General features: G+C 40.9%; 1 protein-coding gene across 1 annotated transcript; it reads left to right on the top strand.

The window, feature by feature from the left end:
- Positions 1 to 1,100: 1,100 nt before the first annotated feature.
- ZNF79 (zinc finger protein 79) lies at positions 1,101 to 18,966 on the top strand. Its single transcript, XM_006892539.1, has 5 exons — positions 1,101 to 1,116; positions 8,566 to 8,654; positions 12,729 to 12,852; positions 14,214 to 14,306; positions 17,795 to 18,966. Exons 1-5 carry the CDS (start codon positions 1,101 to 1,103, stop codon positions 18,964 to 18,966), a joined length of 1,494 nt encoding a protein of 497 aa, XP_006892601.1.
- Positions 18,967 to 22,080: the final 3,114 nt, after the last annotated feature.

The following is a 22,080-nucleotide window of genomic DNA, read 5'->3' as shown; positions in this document are numbered from 1 at the left end:
GGTCCTCCTCAGTTTCAGCAAGCAGGGTTCTGTCATCTGCATAACGCAGGTTGTTGCGGTTCTTCCACCAATCCTGGTGTCACATTCCTCCTCGTACAGCCCAGCGTCTCTTATGATCTGTTCTGCATATAGATTGAAAAGGTATGGAGACAGAATAGATCCTTGATGGACCCCCTTCTTGACTTTGAACTGTGTAGTGAGTGTCTTCTTGCTCTGTTCTGACGACTGCCTGCCTCTTGGTCATTACAAGACCCATTTTCAAATAAAGTCCTATTTTCAGGTACCAGTGGTTAGACCTTAAAACATAATTTGGGGGGACACAAATCAACCTTTAACTTTATCAGGAAAGGTCCATTTTTCACTGTCTCGGTGCCATGAATCAGAGGATTCTACAACATTACAGAACAAAAGGGTCAGAGCAAATTAGGGTCACCACGTCCAGCAGAGGTCTGCGCCTGCGCAGAAGTAGCACTTTAAAAAACCACGATTCCCAGGACCCTTCGCGCTAAGTAGCTTTATATTACGGAGGCCCTAGCTATCAGGTTCCGGTAGAGCTAAAAGACTTATATAGCAAATTATAATGGAAAGTAGATTCTGGGACTTAGAACAAGAGGAAATCTTTATGTAAAGTACCATCCACAGGGGTATGAGAGTCCCAAACTTGGTGCCGGCAGAGAAAGAGTGGAGCAGCAGCCAAGCCTCGCAGAGACTTCTGGGAGATGAAGTGCTGTGATGCAGCCGTGAGACGTGTACGCATAATCGGAAGGATCGTTTCTGAGTTGCGTGCCCATTGGCACCAGAGCAGGTTCTCCAGTTTCTGAGCTCTCTTTCCTGTCACTAGTCTCCAAGCACTTGGGATTCTGCTGGAGACCGAGCTGGTGGCTGCACCGACGACTAACTGTGCCTGGAGAGACAAAGTCAAAGAGTAGGCTTGAGCCCCTGGGGCCCTCGACCGGGCCTCTGGGGGGACATATGAGGGAGTGACAAGTGTCCAGCCTGGAGAAAGCAGAGCGGGCCTGCAGGGTCCGGGCTGGGCTGCAGTGGAGCGACGCTGACGCCCAGAGGACTGCGGGAAAGCGGTGGCAACAAGTGAGACCCAAATGCTGGAAGAAGGAGGTGAGGAATGGTGGCGGGAGATCCAGCCACTGAAGTGTGTTCCCTAGTACTGTAAACTACACAGACCACAGCTCTGCAGCCCTTTGCTTCATATGTGGCCGGGAACAATATGTCTTTGGATAAGGAATCCCAGGGTCAAAAAAATACCAAGACAGCATACCTGGAGTATCCCTCCTTTACCCAGTCTGCATGATAGAGAATTATTGTTATGTGCCATGGAGTCGCAACTCAGCGACCCTATGTACAAGAGCCCTAAACCCTGCTCTATCCTGTGCCAGCCTCACTGACTCTGACATACCCACTCCTTGGAGACAAGGATTCTGAAGCTTCGTCTGACATGCTTTGGGCATGTTGCAAGGAGGGACCAGTCCTTGGAGAGGGACATCATGATTGGGAGAGTGGAGAGACTGCTCAGAATAGGAAGACCCTCAATGGGATGGATCGATTCAGTGATTGGGTTAATGGGAATAGGTAACAGAGAAGAGGGAAAATAAATAATAAGAGTAACAGAAGAGTTGGTGCCTTTGAATTGTGATGTTGGAGAAGAGTCCCCGGAGTGCCAGAAGAACAAAACAAATCTGTCTTGAAGGAGGGACAACCAAAGTGCTTCATAGAGAAAAGTTTGATGAACCTTCATCTTTCTGACTTTGGGCATATTTTCAGGCATAATCAGACCCTGAAGAGAAACATCATGCTGGAAAAGGTAGATGCGCAGTGAAAGAGGCAAATCCCCAACAAGATAGAATGGCACAGTGACTACCATAATGGACTTGAGCAAGACAAGATCATGAAGATGGCACAGGACAGGGCAAGGTTCAAATCTTTTTATTCATAGAGTCCCTATGAGTCATTGTTGACTTGATGGCACATAACAAAGGTTTTTTATTTTAAAAAACAATACTGTGTTTTCAGTGAAAGTTTATATAATTATTTAGGGTTTTATTGAGTACCATCAGGTTCAACCTATGGAACACATAGCTAACCCTCCAGTGGGTTTTCACAGGCTTTAAGTCACATTAGAGGAGATTGCCTATCTTCTTCCTGTAGGGCAGCTGGTGAATTTGAACTGTGTGCCTTCAGTGTTGGCAGAGCAGCTCCTTACTACTAGGCCACCAGAGCTCCTTAATTCAACAATTACTTCATAAATTGTGAATGACATTGTTTACATCCTTCAGAACATGAGAGCATTCTCATTTCTGGCTTTTCTACTCCACAATTCATTATTTTATATATGTTGTTATTGTTGTGTGCCATCCAGTAGAGTACGACCCTATGAACAATAGATCCCGAACCCTGCCTTATCTTGTGCTATCCTCATCCTCTCTGACATATCTGAGCCAAGTCACTTCCTACAGTCATTGTGTCAGTCCATCTCATTGAGGCTCCTCTTTGTTTTTTTTTAAATTTTATTATATTTTGTGTACCATCAAATCAGGTCTGACTTGCACAGGATGAGATTGTTCCTCCTTCTCCAACAAAGCACCTGGTGGATTCGAACCACACATCTCTGGGGTTGCAGTACAGCTTCTTGCCACGAGGCCACCAGAGCTCATAGAGGCTCCTCTTTTCTTTACAGACCTTTAACCCTTCCCAGCATGATGTCCCTTTGCAAGGAATACTCTTCTAGCACTAGGCCCAAAGTATGTGAAATGAAACTTCACCATCCTTGCCTCTAAAAAGTACTCTAGCTGCATCTTCTTCAAGGCATATCTGTACTTTTGGCAGTCTATTAAATATTTATCTCCAACACAGTATCTTAAAGTCCTTGATTCCCCACCACCACCCTTTCTGTCATTTATTGTCCAGCTCTCAGATGCGTAGAAAGTGATTTAAAAGACTATGGCCTGAATCAGGTGACCTTAGTTTTCAAACTGACATCTATATTGCTTAGTACTTAGAGAAGTCCCTGACAGCAGACTTTCTTAACACATCTTTTGATTTCTTGAGTGCTGATGCTAATGGTGTTGATTGTGGATCCAAGTAAGATGAAGTCATTGACAATTTTAATCTTTTCTAGTCCATCATGATGTGTCAGCCCAGTGGTGAGGAATTTTATCGTCTTGATGTTTTGATGTAATCCATAATGAAGACTTTGTAGTGTTTGATCTTCTATGGCAAGTGTTTTTTAAGTCCTCACTTTTGGCAAACAAGGTTGTGTCATTTGCATAACACAGATTGCTGATGAGTCTTCCTCCAATCCTGATGCTACATTTTCCTTCATATAGTTCAGCTTTTTGAATGATTTGTTCAGCATACAGATTGAATCAGTGTGGAGAAAGGTTACAGCCCTCATGCACGCTTTTCTTGATTTTAAACCATATCATTTCCCTTGCTCTGTTTAGACAAGTTCCTTAGTCTAAGTACAGATTTTGTATGGGCATGATAAATGTTCTGGGATTTCCATTCTTCTCAGTGATGGGAACTACAGTTTTCTATGATCCATGCAGCCAAATGCCTTTACATAGTCAATAAAACACTACTAGACATTCCTCTGGTATTCTCTGCTTTCTGCAAACATCCATCTGGCATCAGCAGTGATATCTCTGATGCCATGGCCTCTTCCAAATCCATCTTGAACTCCTGACAATTTTGCCATGATCTTCAGCAAATTTCGCTTGTATGTGATACTAATAATATTGTTCAATAAAGTCCACATTCTGTTGGATTACCTTTCTTGAGAATGGAAACAAATAGGATCTCTTCCAATCATTCGGCCTGGTAGTTGTCTTCCAAATTTCTTGGCAACACTGGTGAGCATTGCAAAACAACTATGAGATAGCATTTCACCCCAGTAACAATAGCAAAATTAACGGAACAGCAAACAACAGATGTTGGTGAGATTGCGGAAATATTGGAACCCTTATTCACTGTTGGTGGGAGTGTAAAATAGTCAAACACTATGGAAGGCAATATGGTGCTTTCTCAAAAAGTTGGAAATAGAAATAGCATTTGGTCCAGGAATTCCACTACTGGGAATACATCCTAAAGAAAGCAGAACTGCCACCCAAACAAATAGATGCATACCTATGTTCATTGTTCACAGTAGCAAAGAGATGGATACAACCCAGGTGCCCATCAACAAACGAATGGATAGAGAAGCTGTAATACCTTCACACTATGGAATACTATGCAACACTGAAAAACAAGGTACTCATAAAATATTATACAAAACTGGTAACTTTGGAGGACATTATGCTGAGTTAAATATCTCAGTCAAAATATACAAAATGGGTAACCTTGGAGGACATTATGCTGAGTTAAATATCTCAGTCAAAATATACAAAATGGGTAACCTTGGAGGACATTATGCTGAGTTAAATATCTCAGTCACAAAAAGACAAGTAGTGCATAATGCCACTGTTATAAAACAGGATTGACATTAAGGGTTGGGGGGAAACTAAGAAAAGGGGATAAATAATGAACACTGTATTGAAACAATGAGGGAAGAACTGTTTAAAAGGAATGTATGATTAGGTATTATTTGCATGACAACAGTCTAGAACAAGAGGTGCATAGCAAAGTAGACTAGGGGGTGGGAGGAAATTAAAGAGATCAACAGAAAATTTTAAACGGCAGCTTGGGATGACAAAGCAAGATGAAATATGCAAAGAGCTGGAGTTAGAAAATCAAAAGGGCCGAACTCGCTCAGCATTTCTTAAGCCGAAGAAATTGAAAACAAATTCAAGCCATGAGTGGCAATACTTAAGGATGCTTTGTGCAGAATGTTAAATAATCCAAGAAGCATTAAAAGAAGATGGAAAGAGTATACAGAGTCACTGTACCAGAAGGAATTGGCTGACACATAAGGATTTCATGAAACAATGTATGAGCAAGAGCCTGTGGTGATGAAGGAGTAAGTTCAAGTTGCTCTGAAATAATTGGCAAAAAACAAGGCTGCTGGAGTTGACAGCATACCAATTGATTTATTTCAACAAACAGATGCAACCCTGGATGTGCTCACTAAGTTGTGCCAAGAAATCTGGAGGACAGCCAGCTGGCCAACTGACTGGAAGAAATTGATATTTGTTCCCATTCCAAAGAAAGGTGACCCAAGAGTGTGAAAATTATTGAACAATATCATTAATATCACATGCAACAATATCATTAATATCACATGCAAGCAAGATTCTTCTGAAAATGATTAAAAAACGACTGGAACAACACATCAACAGAGAACTGCCAAGTGCACAGCCTGGGTTTAGAAGAGGTCGTGGTACTAGGGATATTATAGCTAATGTTAGATGGATCTTGGCAGAAAACAGAGTACCAGAGGAATGTCTATCTGTGCTTCATTGACTATGCAAAGGCTTTTGACTATGGATTACAACAAACTGGCTCACTCTGAGAAGAATGGGAATCCCAGAACATTTGATTGTGCTTATGCGAAATCTATACTTGTACCAAGGGGCAGTCTTCAAAACAGAGAAAGGAGACACTGCATGGTTCAAAATTGGGTAGGGTGTCCTCCAGGGATGTATTCTGTGTCCATACCTTTCCAGTCTGTATGCAGGACAGATCATCTGGGACGCTGGGTTGTACAAGGAGGAATATGGCATCAGGATTGGAGGAAGATTCATCAACAACCTGCATTATGCAGATGACACAACCCTGCTTGCTGAAACTGAGGAGAACCTGAAGTTCTTGCTGCAGATCAAGAACTGCAGCCTTCAATATGGATTGAAGCTCAACATCAAGAAAACAAAGATTCTTATCACTGGACCAATTGGCAGCATCATTCTAGATGGTGAAGGGATTGAGGTTAACAGTTTTAGTTTGCTTGGCTCCACAATCAACACTCTTGGTAACAGCAGCCAGGAAATCAAGAGATGAATTGCATTGGGAAAGTCAGCTGTCAGGGACCTCTCAAGAGTACTGAAGAGCAACAACATCAGGCTGAAGACTAAGGTGCGCCTGATCCAGGCCATAGTCTTCGTAATTGTTTGCAATGTGTCAGAGAGCTGTACAGTGACTAGGGATGGTAGAGAATTGATACCTTTGAACTGTGGTGCTGGAGAAGAGTACTGAATATATGTACCATGGACTGCTAGGAGAACAAACAAGTTCATCCGGGAAAGGGAGAAACCAGGCTGCTCCTTGGAGGCAAGGATTCTGAAGATTTGGACATGTTGCAAGGAGGGAACAGGCCTTGGAGAGAGACATCATGTTTGGGAAGGTGGAAGGACAGCACAAGAGAGGAAGAGCATTGATGAAATGGATCGATTCAGTGACGGGTAATGGGAGGAGGAGTGTCAGAGACAGTGAGGTTGGCACAAGATAGAGCAGGGTTTAGGGCTCTTTTACGTAGGGTCGCTATGAGTTGCAAGCGACTCAACAGCAAATAAACAATAACATGTGGGTCTTTGGTCGATTTTTAATTAATATTTGCAGATAGTATGAGGTATGGGTTCAACTTCATTTGTTTGCATGTGGATACCTCGTTACAGCACTATTTGTTTAAAAGCTATGTAGGAATTTTTTCTGATTGAACTTCTTGGCATCTTGATTCTCTTCCATAGATCTCTATGTCTCTCCTTAAACTAGGGAACTCTGGTGGCCTAGTGGTAAGGAACTGCACTGCCAACATGAAGGCATATAGTTCAAATCCACCAGCTGCTCTGAGGAATAAAGGTGACCAGTCTCCTTCTGTGTGATTGTACTTCCTCTGAAAACCCATTGGAGGGTGGCCTATGAGTCTGTTCTGACTTGACCTTACATAACAACTGGCCTTAGTTAGTATGACACTGTTTTGATTATTGTTGATTTGTAGAAAGCTTTGAAATTGGAAAACATGAATCATTTAACTTGTTTCTTTTTAAAATTTTTTTCAAAATTTAAAAATCCTTTTTTTTCTGCTGCTTTATTCTTCCTTTCATATACATATAAATTTTTATTTTATCTGCAATAGAACAAATTTTGATAAGGGACCATATTAACTTTAAATCGGTTTGGAAACAGCATCTCCACAGTACCAAGTCTCCCCGTCCATTTCCATTTATTTAAGTATTCCATAATTTCAACAGTTTTTTAGTTTTCAGTGTACAAATATTGCAGGTTATTTGTTAGATTTATTTCTAGATATTTTATTCTTTTAATTGGTATTATAAATGGATTGTTTTCAGGTAAATGGAAATGTTTCTTATAAATAAAATTTCATTTTTTGATTGCCTCTGCTAGTCTATAGAGATGTATTTTATATTTTTGTGTGTATTTATTTGTACCTAGCAACCTTACTGAACTCATTTGTTAGTTTTTTTTTAACCATACAGTATCAGATCATCTGTAAAGATAGGTAGCTTTACTTCCTTTCCAGACCTTTTCCTGTTATTTCCTAATTGAACTGTTTGAAGAGAATTGGACAGTGGAACTTTCAGTATAATGCTGAATACAAGTAGAGCAGACACCCTTGTTTTATTCTTGATGTTAGGAGAGGACACACTCCTATTACTAATTTGCTGAGTGTTTTTAATCTTGAAAGAATGTTGTATTTGTTAGGTGCTTTTTCTTTTTCTCTTGGAACTATTATGTGCTTGTTTTCCCTTTACTCTACTAACACATTTATTGATTTTCATATATTGAATCAACTTTGCATTTTGAGGATGAATTTCACCTGGGCATTACCTCTTCTTCTCACTAAGTGGTTATCTTCAAGTTGTAGAGCCACTTTTCTCAAAGAACTCGCAAAACAAATAATAAATAATTTTTGCAAACTGCTTTTTTGTATGTTAGTAGGGAGATCTGATGATTTAATCTGTAAGGATTTGCACAGCTAACCCAGAAAGAAGCCTGCCTCTCTGGCGATTCAAATCCACCAGGAGCTCCTCAAGAGAAAGATGGGCAATAACTTCCAGTGTGGTTTACAGCCTCGTAAACCCAGTGGAGCTCTGGTGGCCTACCGAGTAAGGCTTTGGCAGGCAGTTTGAATCCACCAGCCGCTCTGCGGAGGAATGGCGGGCCATCTCCTCCTGTACAATGTACTGCCTCTAAAAACCTGCTGTAGGTTCAACTATGAGTTAGTTCCCATTCAAGGACAGTGAGATTTTTTTTTCTTTATGTGTTAAGCATTATGTCAACTTCTTTGCGTATTTGTTTACTTTTCACACTAAACATAGGAGAGATTAATCTCCATTTTATATGTAAGAAAAATGAGAGTTAGACACTGCTGCAGAGGGCAGGATACTTAAGAATTCTTAAAGCTCTGAGGCTTCCCTACATTTGAGTGAGTTGATGAAATTTCTGAAGGAAAAAGAATGTGAAAAGATTCCTGCCCTAGGTCACAGAAATGTTGCTCCTTCCTTAGTTGCAGGCTAACCTAAATTTAGCCTGTGGGCTCTATCTGGAACAGGCTATGAGGTATATCCCTTCAGCCTCCACTTTGTAGTGAGAATGCGAGATTAGTTGACTCTGTAAACACAGATATTATGCCTTTCTGATTTCTTTCTCTTCCTCCAGTAGTATCTTCTCCTGACCCTGCCCTTTCCCAGGAGGAAAGCACAGGAGAGGGTGCAATGGCTGCTGGTCTTCTCACAGCGGCGCCCCAGGTGAGTAGAAAATGTGCTCTCAGAGACAACCTGGATTCCCCTAAGATTAATTGTACGGTTCTAGCTTGTTTCCTGTTTTGTTTGTTTAAGTAGTTCATATCCATTGCAGAAGACTTAAAAATAAACCACCACCATGATGATTCTTAGCCACAAAGAAATACTGTCTAACATTTTGATATTTGTCCTTGTATTCTTCATTCTTGCCAAATGGGTTTGTTCTGTTTTATAATGTCCTTTTGTTTTGTGTTGTAAAATTTGATGAACCCTCTCCACTGGCTGTGTTCTACTCCCTGGCATAATCCCTCTGTAGGGACAGAACTGTCCTCTCCCCTTTTATTGGCTGGACTAGTACTAGACTACTTCTCATAGATTTAGGATATCACTCACATATTTCCTCATTATATCTTATATTTTCTTTATTCCTCAGATTTATTTTAAAACTTAATTTTGCTAATCTTTTGAGTTGACTCTTAACACATTTAAATTCTTTCTTGTTTAGTAAAACTTTTTAGCTGTGGATTTTTTTTAAAGATAGTTCCAAATTATGATTTTTATTTCTTTGCCTATTTGACTGATCTGTGCTCCTTGAGGACAAAATCCTTATCTCTTATCACCACAAAATGCCCATGTATGTTTGGATTAGAGCATAGGGCTAATTGGATTTGTCAATTCAACTTTATTATAAAAGTTCCTCGGTTCTTCCATATTTTAATCTGTTGGAGTTTTTTAATGAATTAGTTTCTTAGTAATTGAATTATTTGAACCTTGAACATCTTTTACAACAGTAATTTTTTTCCTTTTATTTCCTTCAGTTATTATGGTTGTTGTTTATGACACATCTTTATATGAATTGTACTCTTTTACTTATGTTAGTGAGAGCTCCAGTGGCCTAGTGGGTAAAGAGTTGTCCTTCCAACTCAAAGATGCACAATTCAGATTCACCAGCAGCAGGAGAAAGATGAGCAGTCTCCTGTGTGTTTTACAGCCTCTGAAAATTTTCTGGAGGATCTCCTATGAGACAATTCTGGCTTGATGGCAATGAGTTATTATGAAGGTACTTATTATAAAGTGACCCTGCTATTCAGTTGTCTTTTAAATAAGACCTTCTTTGTCCCCTGTATTTCTTAGTGAAAGGTGGATTGAAAGGACAAGGTAAAAGTATTGAGGTGCTAGACACACTTTGGGGAGCTCTGGTGGTCTTGTCTATAAGGAGTTGCTTTGCTAACCCAAAGGCTGTGCCTCTCTGGAAGTTCAAATCCACCAGCAGCTTCTTGGGGGAAAAATGGGCAGTTACCATCCATGTTATTTACAGCATCAGAAGCCAAAGGAGGGGTTCTGTTTTAAGTCTAGAGTTTTGAGTTACAACTTAGGGAAGTAATTCTGGCTTACAATAAGGCAGAAATGGGGACATAGAAATAAAAAGTTTAATTATAGTGATATTTAAGCAGAAAAATCAGTAGGCAATTGATTTGAGAAAGCTTTAGGAAAAGAGAGGAAAACCTCCAGCCTTCTGGCTTAGCCAGCTGAGTAAGTGGATGTGCCACTCTCTGACTAAGCAAAAAATAGCCAGTCTGCAGAAGATGCTTTTGAAAAAAATAAAAGGAAAAAAAAAAAAAAGAAGATGCTTTTGATTTGTTGTATTTTATTGAATTTGAGGTTTTGGTAAAACTGGGCCAGGAGATAATTACTGCCTTTGTTAGTAAGTTTATAATTAATCTTGACAATATTCTCCTTTCTACCTGGCTACTTCTACTCCATGTACCTAGTACAGAGTACACTTCATAAAGTCGCTGTGTGTTTGCTGTAGTAATAGTTTCTGCTGTTATCTGTATGTCTTATGGCTCATGCCCCCTCTCTATTGAACTCCAGAACCCTGCTTTCAGATGTTAGAGAACACCTTCTGAAACTTTGAACTTGATGGGCCCGAAAACAAACTAGTTAACTGGCTGACTCATCTCCTTTCCCATATTTCATCTTTTGTAATTCTGATACTGTAAATTCCAGTTCTAATTTTTCCCCTTCTTTTGACTCTTTAACTCTGAAGCACCTGTTAGTTTCTGCCCATATTTCTCACATGTATTTTGTATTTCAAGGAAACTCTGGTAGCTTAGTAGGTAAAGAGTTACACTGCCAACCCAAAGGTAGGCTGTTTGAATCCACCAGTTGCTCTGTGAGAGAAAGATGGACATTCTCCTCCCTAGTAAGGTACAGCCTCTGAAAACCCAGCGGAGTGTCAGTTTTGGTCAGTTCAAACTCATTAGCAATGAGAGAGAGAGATTTCTATGTAAAGCCTAAGAAACTATAAACATATAAAAACAAGAGACTATTTTATTTGCTTCTTTTCACAACATTATCCAAAAATGTAGCACATAAAAATAGCCAACAAATTATTTTTGTCAACAGTTCAGAGCCCTGACATGGAACCATTTCAGGAAATAGCATATGATCGAGAACAAGTGGTAATAGAGGAGAATATTAAAGCTGCACTGAAGGCATTGGAAAAAATATTAAGGCCCCATGAATTGAAGATATACCAACTGACATGTTCTAACAAATAGGTGCAGCCAGGCTGTGCCAAGACATTTGGAAGACATAGAGGACAGCTGCCTGGCCAACTGACTGGAAAAGATCCATATTTGTTCCCATTCCCAGAAAAGATGGTCCAACAGAATGTAGGAGTTATCGAACAATATCCTTAATACCATACACAAGCAAAACCTTGCTGACTATTATTTAAAAATTACTAGAACAGGGTGCTGACAGAGAACTGCCAGAAATTCAAGCTGGATTTAGAAGGGGCCATGGCACCAGGGATATCATCACTGATGTTAGATGGATCTTGGCTGAAAACAGAGAATACCATAAAAAAAGTTTGTATTTTATTGACTATGTAAATGTTGTGTGGAGCACAATAAATAATGGCTAACTTTGAGGAGTCCCATAACATCATGCAAAACCTGCACCTTCACCTAGAGGTTGTTGTCTGAACAGAGCAAGGAAACTCTGCATGATTTAATGTCAAGAAAGGTGTGCATCAGGGCTGTGTCCTTTCCCCTTTCTATTTAATCTGTATGCTGAACAAATCATTCAAGAAGCTGACTCTATGATGAAGAGTGTGTCATTAGGATTAGTGGAAGACTCACCAACAACTATATTGATGGTACAATCTTGCTTGCCAGTGACACCATCTTGCTGAAAGTGAGGTTCTTAAAATGCTTGCCATAAAAGATCAAAGACTATATGGCCTTTAATATGGATTACATCAAGGAAGCTAAAATCCTCACCACTGGGCCAATATGTAACATCCTAGAAAAAGAGAGATGGAGAAAAGATTGAAATTGTTAATTATTTCATCTTGCTTGGATCCACAATCAACACCCTTGGTACCAGCAGTCAAGAAAAATTAAAAGACATGTTACATACACTAGAAAAAACTGCTGAGACCTTTCCAGAGTTCTAAAAAATAAGGATGTCAGTTTAGAGACTAAGATGTACCTGATCCAATCCATAGTCTTCAATTTCTATACATTCTGAAATTTGGACATTGACTAAAGAGGACTAAAGAAGAATTGATATCTTTTGTGTTATGGTGTTAGAGAAGAGTACTGAATATCTTGGACTGCAAAAAGAACAAATATGTCTTAGAGAAAGTTTAACCAGAGTGCTCCTTGGAGGCAAGGATGAAGAAGCTTCATCTTACATACTTTGGGCATGTTGTTAGGAGGGGCTATTCCTTGAGAACAGATGGCATGCTTGGTGAGGTGGAGAGTCAGAGGAAGACCCTCAACGAGATAGGCTGACACAATGACTGTAACAATGGGCTCAAGGATGAGGATGCGCAGAATAGGGCCAAGTTCGGATCAGTTGTTGACAGGGACACTGAGTTGTAGTCTATTTGACAACTAGAACATTGACACCCAGAGCCCTAGATTCTGCAAGATTCTGCAAAGACCATCTCTAGACGTGCCATCCATTGCCTCCAGAGTTGTCAACCACTCTCTCCCTTTTGCCTCCATCTCAGATCCTAAGACCCCCTTCCTTACTGGCTGAGCCAGAATGTGCTTGTTGTTTCAGGGATCCATGTCCTTCAGCAGCATGTCTATAGCTTTTGCCCAAGAGGGCTGGAAACACCCAGTTTGTGCTCCAAGGGACAAGGAGGAAGGGATAACAGAAAAGTCCAGGAATTTGGTCCTATTGGGTAAGAAAACTATTATTTTTTACAAAGATTTGAACCTTGCTTATTTCTGCCTTACTCAGTTCTGAAAATCTGGCCCTTTCTAAAGTGTTCACCTTACCTTACCCATTGACAATCAATTCCAGCTTATAATGACCCTATCGGATAGAGTAGAACTGTTCTCTCGGGTTTCTGAGGCTGTGATCTCTAAAGAAGCAGTCTGTCATGTAACTTTCTCCTGTAGAAGAGCTTAACTAGTGGATTCAAATTGCCAGACTTTTAATTAGCAGCCAAACACTTAGCTACTGCACCACTTTTCCAAGTGCTTCATTTAAAATTCATTGCAGTTGAGTTGGAATCAACTCATAGCTTACCCACTATTGGGTTACTGAGCTCTAAATCCCCCTGTGAGGAGTTTGCCCTAAAGCCAGCCACTGGTGGATTTGAACCCCCAGAGTGGTGTGGCCTTTAAGTTAGCAGCACAGCACCTTAGGGACTCTGTCATTCCAAAGGGCTGATTGCTCAGAGGTTTAAGAGGGAGGGATAGTGCTTATCCCCCCTTGTTGACTAAAGAAAGGTATATGTTCCTACTTGGCAAATAGGCACTTTCCTTTTGCTACCCTTGAGGCTACACCATCCGCATTCTTTTATTTCTCAGCTGTGGTGGTAGCTGTTAGTTATTGTGTACCTTCAAGTCAGAACTGGCTCATAGCTGACCTGTGGATTTTGAGAGGCAATAAATCACACAGGGGAAGATTGCTCATCCTTGTCCCACAGAGTAGCTGGTGGACTCAAACTGCATTACTTTTGGATGGCAGCACAACTTATTACCACTGATTATTAGATAACCCTCATATCAGTTCTTCCAGACTCAGTTAAATTGCTGCCATTCTAAATATAGGCATCTTCAAGACTTGGTAAACTCCCAGCTTAACCCCTCCTTGAGGTTGTATTGTTAGCTTCTTCCAGAAATCCCTAACCAAAACCTTAGAGCCATAGCTATCTTATTTACTGCTGCATCCTCTAATGCCTGGCATCAAGTAAGTAAGTGCACAATGAATATTTGTTGAATCAATTAAATAAATGGCCTGTCTCCTCTCCCTGGAGTGGTTCTGGGTGGCTTTTTATACTTATTATTATTTTTTTTTTTTATACTTATTAGGGAGCTCTGGTGGTTAAGTGGTAAGGAATTGTACGGTCAATCCAGAGGTATGTGGTTTGAATCCATCTGCTGCTCCCAGGAGAAAGATAGACATTCAACTCCTGTGTGATTTACTGCCTGTGAAAACCTGCTGGAGGGTCAGCTCTGGGTCAGTTCTGACTTGATGGCATACAACAATTTATACTTACTATAAATTTCAAAGCCCATTTCTTTCCTTTACTAGGACTTCCAGTCTCACAGCCTGGCTTGAACTCCCAGGTGGAACAGAGAGAATCATGGATGCTGGAAGAAGAAGGTCTAAGCAGCACCTGTCCAGGTAAGCGATCAGGCACTAATCAGGTTAGAGTGTTGGGAGCAAAAGCCCCTTTGAAAACATGTTAGTGCATGTGATTATCTTAACAACTCTAGAGGGACTTATCCTTAATTCCATTTATAGATGAGGAAATTGAAAGAGAGGGGAGCTCTGGTGGCCTATTGGCAAGAAGCTGCACTGCAATCCTCAAGGTTCAAATCCCCCAGATGCTCCACTGGAGAAGAAGGGGTGATCTCCTCCTGTGTCAGTCAGATCTGATTCGAGGGTATACAACAAGGGGAAAAAAAGAAAGTGAGAGAGGTTAACTAATTTTTTTAAAGCCCCAAAGCTGAAAACTGGTGATACTGGGACTTGATGGTAAGTCTGACTTCTATAGCCCACCACTCTCATCTCCCATACTGAGAAACGTCTGAGAACAAACGTGATATTATTGGCTTCTGGAAGATTTTACTTCCTCACTAGTGTAATGAATGCCATCTTTGTTAGACGTTCCCAGCTTGGGCTAACCTCAGAGGACTGGGAACACTAGGTGCCTATCTTTACCCATATCTTCTGTAACAGTTACTACATTCACTTGCCCTGCCCCTTAATTGGATTCTGCTTTCTTTCTGTCTCTGTATAACACTGCTCAGGAAAAATTTTAGGAAGGGAAACCAAAGTTTTTGCTACTTGTTTTCATGTGAGGTGTTCACTCTAGCTTCTGCCTTCTGTCATAGCCTCTGCTACCAATGACCTCCATAAGGCCTCAATAATTTTTCCCTCTGACCCAGTTACCTTCAGTGTTTTGAGAATGACAGCATCAGTGGTAAAAATTAATTAAACCACTTTCAGATGACAAGTGTTACAGTTTTAGCTTAATGCTCTATTCCTTTAGTTACCAGTTATTAATGCCATAGGACAAGGGAACCAAGCCTCTGGCTTATTTTCTGCTTGGTTTATCTGAACTGTTCGTTGTTCTACTTCCTGACTTATCATCTTCTTTCTAAGCAGTCTCTCAGGTTACTTCAGTCCTCATTGTAACTTCACTGTTACTATCTTTTACAGGGACCTTCAGTCGTCCTACTTCTCCATGTGTCCCCTTCTCCCGAACATGCCCATATTTGCCGGGCAGGGCCTCTTAACTTTTATGAAACCTTGAGAATTATGTGCAGTATTTTGTGGTTAGGGGAATAACTGCATTTATCTAGATAAAAATCTCTACATGCCCAGAAGAAGTCATTTCAGCAGAAGAATCATCAAACTGCAGAAAATCTGATCTTCAGTGTCACTTCTTGCCCATGCTAGTAACTCTTGAAGAGTAATAAAACACAGATCTAGTTTAGATTTTTTTCCTCAACTATTAACCAATATTCCTTAATATAATAATTATATAATAATTACTATAAAAAGTTTTCCTCCCAAAGGTGACATTCAGCCAGCATCAGGCTTGGGGTCCTAGAACCATGGCCCAGTTTGTCCATAGCCTGGTGGGGAAGGCTCTGCAGATGGTAAACGCTACTGTGACTTGAAGCTTCAATTTGCCACATTTTGGCAGTATGCCAAGGTGGAGCTGGTTCCTCCAATCCCTGCTGAGATCCCTATGGCTATTCAGAGCCTGAAAGTGCTTAAACTGGTCACTTCAAACAGTTCACAGTTAAGGAAACTTTACTGAATCATTTGTTGTCCACTGAGGCTTGGGCGTGGCTTTATATAGGCGAGATCATAGGCAAGCGTGGCATCATTGGCTATGATGTTTGAACGCATCTGATTATACTTCATTTACTATTTGTGTACTCTTGGACCACGTGTGATGAGATAAATATCTCAATAAAATAGATAATGTGTGAACTTTTTTTTTAAAGTGTTTTCCTAACTTTCATGTCTTCCTAATGCAGGGTGGAAGTTCAGTGTACATACAGTAAAATAAAGCCTATATAGGAAAGCTAGTAAACCTGGATTCGGTCCTTTCTAAAATAGACTCTAGGTGGGGTTGTTGCTGATTGCCATCAGGATGGCCGCTGTGGGCAGGTACTGCCTGGTCCTGCACCATTCCCACAGTCGGCTGCAGATCAGACTTGTTAGGATCTATAAGGCAGTCACTGACTAATTTTTTGGTCCCGAAACATTAATTCCTAATAACCACCAGTCTTTTTTCTATTACATAACACAGTAATGTATCTCTCTGCAGAGCCTTTGAAAGCGAGCATATAAATTTTATTATAAAAGTAATATTCTAAAGGGAGCTCTGGTGGCCTAGTGGCAAGAAGCTTGCACTGCAACCCCTAAGGCAAATGGTTCCAATCTACCAGATAATCTGCTGGAGAAGGAAGGACAGTCTCCTCCTGTGCTAGTCAGATCTGACTTGACAGCACACAACAACAACAAAACCCCAAAACAAATAATAATGATAAATGTTAGTAGTTGTAGAGGGGCTTCAGGCCTTTTGTTCATAGGGTCACTCGGCAATCAACAACAACTCTCATTGGAAAACATTTAGGAAGTACAAGTATTGAAGAAAATAAAAGTCACCCTTGATCTATAACTCAAAAGATAGGTGACAGGCAGTGGGCATATTGTTAATATGCAAAATAGTATGTAGATATTTTTACTGTTGTCTTACATATGAAATGTTAAGTAACAAGATAATCATTAAGTATAGATGCACTGCTGACATTTTAGTATCTTTCCAGTCTTTTTTCAATAAATATCTTTTTTAAAGGAATTCTAATGTATAGATTTTAGATGTGAAGACATGACTTCTTATTGTTGTTGTTATGTGCCGTCAAGTCGCTTGCGACTCATAGCGACCCTACGTACAGTAGCCCTAAACCCTGCTCTGTCCTGTGCCAATTGCACTGCCTCTGACACACCCACTGTAGATGTTGAATAATGTCCCTCATTGACTATACTGTAGCCACCCCCTTATTCAGCATTTAGCTGTTTGCTTTAGTGATTCTAGGATGGTGTTACTTACACATCTTGTATGATTTCTCATTAGTTTCTTAAAACTGGAATTCTTATGTCAAGCTCTTGACACATACCACCAGATTGCCCTCCAGACAGTTGTCCCAATTTATTCTGCCACACAAGTGTATGAGGTAACCCATTCTCCTGCGTCCTTACCCTTACTCTAGAATTAACCATTTTTAGAAATTGTGTTATTTTAATAGATGAAAACAAATTACCTAACTTAAACTATTTAAACTTAGATTACTTAACTTACAGTATTTAATATAAGATTATCTAATACCTGGTCAAGAATTGAATACATCAGAAATAGGAAAAGCATATAACATCCAAAGCACAGAAGGCTGAGGATGAATTTCTTCCTCTTTGCAGTTTAGGAAAGTGACTAGTGGATAAAGTATCTGAAAAACAATCTCAGTCAATCTTTCATAGGTTAGAGCAGAAACATGAAAGAAGTATTTAAGAATAAGGAGGCCCTGCATGAATCATCAAATATTGGCCACACTCTTAAAGAGGATAAAGGATAATTGCTTTTCTTTTTTCAGAGTGGAAGACAGTATCCCAGGAGTCTGCACCACAGGAAAACATTTCTGAAGAATCATTCCAGAACCCAGGTGTAGAAACCATTTCTGGGGAGTCAGACCACAGGAGCAGTGAATTTGGGAAGAGCTTCAACCTGAGACTAGTCCTTTCTCCCCAACAGAGAGTTTCTCCAGAAGTGAGACTTCATAAATGTGAAATATATCCAAAAAGCTTCAAGAATTTGGATCAAATTAAGGCTCACAGAACAAAACCATACACATGTAATGAATGCGGCAAAGCCTTCAGCTACTGTTCATCACTTTCTCAGCATCAGAAGAGCCACACTGGAGAAAAGCCCTATGAGTGTAATGAATGCGGGAAGGCCTTCAGCCAGAGCTCATCTCTTATCCAGCACCAGAGGATCCACACTGGAGAGAAGCCTTTTAAGTGCAGCGAATGTGGGAGAGCTTTCAGCCAGAATGCCAACCTCACAAAGCACCAGCGAACGCACACTGGAGAAAAGCCCTACAAATGCAGCAAGTGTGAGAAAGCCTTCAGTGACTGCTCGGCCCTCGTTCAGCACCAGAGAATCCACACTGGGGAGAAACCTTATGAGTGCAGTGACTGCGGAAAGGCTTTCCGTCACAGTGCAAACCTGACAAACCACCAGAGGACTCACACTGGGGAGAAGCCGTACAAATGCAGCGACTGTGGGAAGGCCTTCAGTTACTGTGCAGCATTTATTCAGCACCAGAGGATTCACACAGGGGAGAAACCCTACAAGTGCAGTGCCTGTGGGAAGGCCTTCAGCCAGAGTGCAAATCTCACAAACCACCAGAGGACACACACTGGAGAGAAACCCTACAAATGCAGCGAGTGCGGGAAGGCCTTCAGCCAAAGTACAAATCTTATAATCCACCAAAAAACCCACACCGGGGAAAAGCCATATAAATGTAACGAGTGTGGGAAATTCTTCAGTGAGAGCTCAGCCCTCATTCGACATCACATAATTCACACTGGAGAAAAGCCTTATGAATGTAACGAGTGTGGGAAAGCCTTTAACCAGAGTTCATCCCTTAGTCAGCATCAGAGAATTCACACTGGTGTGAAGCCTTATGCATGCAGCGAGTGCCAGAAGGCCTTCAGGTGCAGCTCCGCTTTCATCAGACATCAGAGACTCCACATTGGAAAGTAACTGCAAAGTAGAAACCTCAAACTTATAAACTTATCAGAAATGAGTGGTGATCTTGCAGATGGAGTGAAAGCATCTCACTCTGAGGTTTGGTCTGTAGGCCAGAGCCACATGCAAAATCACCATGAATAAACATGTCACTTATGATTTGCATATTACAGAACATGTTAAAAGCTTTCTTTAAAAAAAAAGAAAGAAAAAAAAGCTTTCCTTAAAAGTACTCAGAAATTAGAATTTAAAGGATCCAGCTGCCCAACTCAGATTCATTAACTTTTATTATTTTTTTAATTATTTTTTTAAATTATTATTACTTTTATTCAGCATGTAAAAGAATGTTTTCTGTTAATTAATAGGCACTCCACAATCTATTAGGAATAACTGATTAATCAGTGCTTATTTGAAGTGCCTTCAAGGCTAAGTGTCTAGGCAACTCCTGTCCTTGAATAATGAAGGCTGCTGCAAAAGGTGAACCAACAGCAGAGCTTGATATTGTTAGGTGCCATCATATAACTGATGCTAGATGACCCTCCAGATTTTCAGAGGCTGTAAATCTCTTGGAGACTTGTCCATCTTTCTCTCACAGAAGAGCTGGTGGATTCAAGCAACCTGCCTTTGGGTTGGCAGTGCAACTTCTTACCCAGTCAAAAGGCCATAAGAGCAGATCATTGACCAGGAATTATTTCTCCACCAAGGTATCAGATTTGGGGGAGTAAATGCAAATGAAGAATCTCTAGGATCAATTACTAATAGCCTTCTTGTTTCAGAGTGGTGGTGGTGTTCTTAGGTGCCGTCAAGTCAGTACCACTCATAGCTATCCTATGAACAAAAGATCATTCTCACACTGCCTGACACAGAGCCCACTGTGGCAGTCACCATGTCAGTCCACCTGGTTGAGGGTCTTCCTCTTCTTCGCCAGCCCTCCAACTTTTCCAGCATCATGTCCTCCAAGGAATAGCCCCTCCTAGCAACATTCCCAAAGTATGTGAGGCAAAGCTTCATTATCTTGCTTCCAAAGAGCACTCCAGCTGAACCCTCTCCAAGACAACTCTCTTTGTTCTCTTGGCTGTCCGTGGGATGTTCAACGCTCTTCTCCAACACCACAGCTCAAAGGCATCAATTCTTTTTCTGTCATCCTTCTTCATCGTCCAGCTCTCAGATGCATAGCAAGTGATCGGAAAGACTATGGCCTGAATCAGATGCATGTTAGCCTTCAAACTGACATCATTACTCCTCAATCATTTGTAAAGGTCCCTAACTGCGTATTTTCCCAGTGCAATGCATTTCCTTATTTCCTGACTGCTGGTACCAAGGGTGTTAATTGTGGATCCAAGCAAGATAAAATATTGACAGTTTCAATGTCCTTTCCATCATGATGTTGCCTATTGGTCCAGTCATAAGAATCTTTGTATTCTTGACATTGAGATGCAATACTTACTGAAGGATGTTCCTTGTTCAAATACAGACTGCCAAAAGAATAAACAGATGTCTTGTAGAAAGTGCAGTCAGAATGCTTCTTGGAGGCAAAGATGAGCTTATTTTCATATTTTTCACAGGTTGTTATAGTTGTTAGGTATTGTCAAGTCGCTTGCAACTCATGTTGCATGATCCTATGTATATGACACATCTGAACCTTGCTCTATCTTAAGCCAATCTTATTGTCTCTGACACACCATTACCCCAGTCACTGAGTCAATCCCTCTCATCCAGGGTTTTCCTCTCATGCTGTCCCTCCACACTCCCAAGCATGATGTCCCTCTCCAAGGACTAGTCCTTCCTTGCAACATGACCAATGTCAGATGGAGCTTCAAAATCCTTGCCTCCAAGGAGCAGCCTGGTTTCACCCTCTCCAGAAAGAACCTGTTTGTTCTCTTCAGTACTTCTCCAGCACAACTCAAAGGCAACAATTCTATCATCCTTGGTCACTGTCCAGCTCTCTGATGCAGCAAGTAATTGCAAAGACAATGGCCTGTATCAGGAGCACCTTAGTCTCCAGACTGACATTGTTGCTCTTCAGTACTGTGGAGATGTCCTTGACAGTATGTTATCCCAATGCAATTCACCTTTTGATTTCCTGGCTACTGGTACCAGAGTGATTGTGGAGTCAACCAAGCTGAAGTGGTTAAGAATCCCAATCTCTTCACTTTCATGATGCTGCCAATCACCCCTGTGGTGAGAATCTTTCTTGATACTGAGTTTCAAGCCATATTGAAACCTGATCTGCAGCAAATGAACAGGTTGTTAGGAGAGGCTATTTCTTGGAGAAGGACATCATGCTTAGAAAGGAGGAAGGTCAGAAAAAAAAGAAAACCCTCAACCAAATGGTGACCACAGCAGTGGGCTCAAGTTGTCAGAACTGATGAGGATGGCAAAAGATAGGAGCAGGTTCAGGTTTATAGGGTTGCCATAAGTCATACTCCATTACACCAAACATTTCAGGAAGGTTATGTACTTTTTTTTTACTTTTATTGTATTCTTTTTATGTGTACCGTCAGATCAGATCTGACTGGTACAGGAGGAGACCCTCCTTCTCCAGCAGAGCATCTGGTGAATTTGAACTGCGTATCTGGGATTGCAATTCAGCGTCTTGCCACTAGGCCACCAGAGCTCCCCAGGAAGGTTATGTACTTTAGAATGTTGGCATGTAAGGTGCTCATGTAGTCTGTATATACAGTTGTATATACCAAAAGTTCTATGTACCAAAGGTGGTACCTATGGTGGTTCAAATTCATCACTCAGTGGGAGGAAGGAGGGCAATCTCAAACCGGCAGGGTCAGCTAGGGGTTGGTTTTGAATCTAGGGCAAGGAGTTTAAGAATACTGATGTAGCGTCTGCTGCTCGGGGATAAAGCTGCCCGGATTTCTTTACCTGGCTGTCTCTTACTTCCTCGTGTGCGCTCTTTTACGTCGTGTTTCACAGTAGCGGGCGTTTCCGGAGCGCTGCTGATACATATTGAAATTTGAAGGGGGAAAGCAGTACTTAAAGGGACGCAATTTCGGAGGAATACAGTCCTCGTCTGGGGATTTTAGAAACCCTCCGGTCCATCATGAAGTTCCAGTATAAGGAGGACCATCCTTTTGAATATCGGAAAAAGGAAGGAGAAAAGATCCGGAAGAAATA

This window comes from Elephantulus edwardii, unplaced genomic scaffold, assembly GCF_000299155.1.
Source record: "Elephantulus edwardii isolate Elephantulus edwardi_28Jun2011 unplaced genomic scaffold, EleEdw1.0 scaffold00116, whole genome shotgun sequence".
NCBI lineage: Eukaryota > Metazoa > Chordata > Mammalia > Macroscelidea > Macroscelididae > Elephantulus > Elephantulus edwardii.
This window is presented reverse-complemented; position numbering and strand designations above follow the sequence as displayed.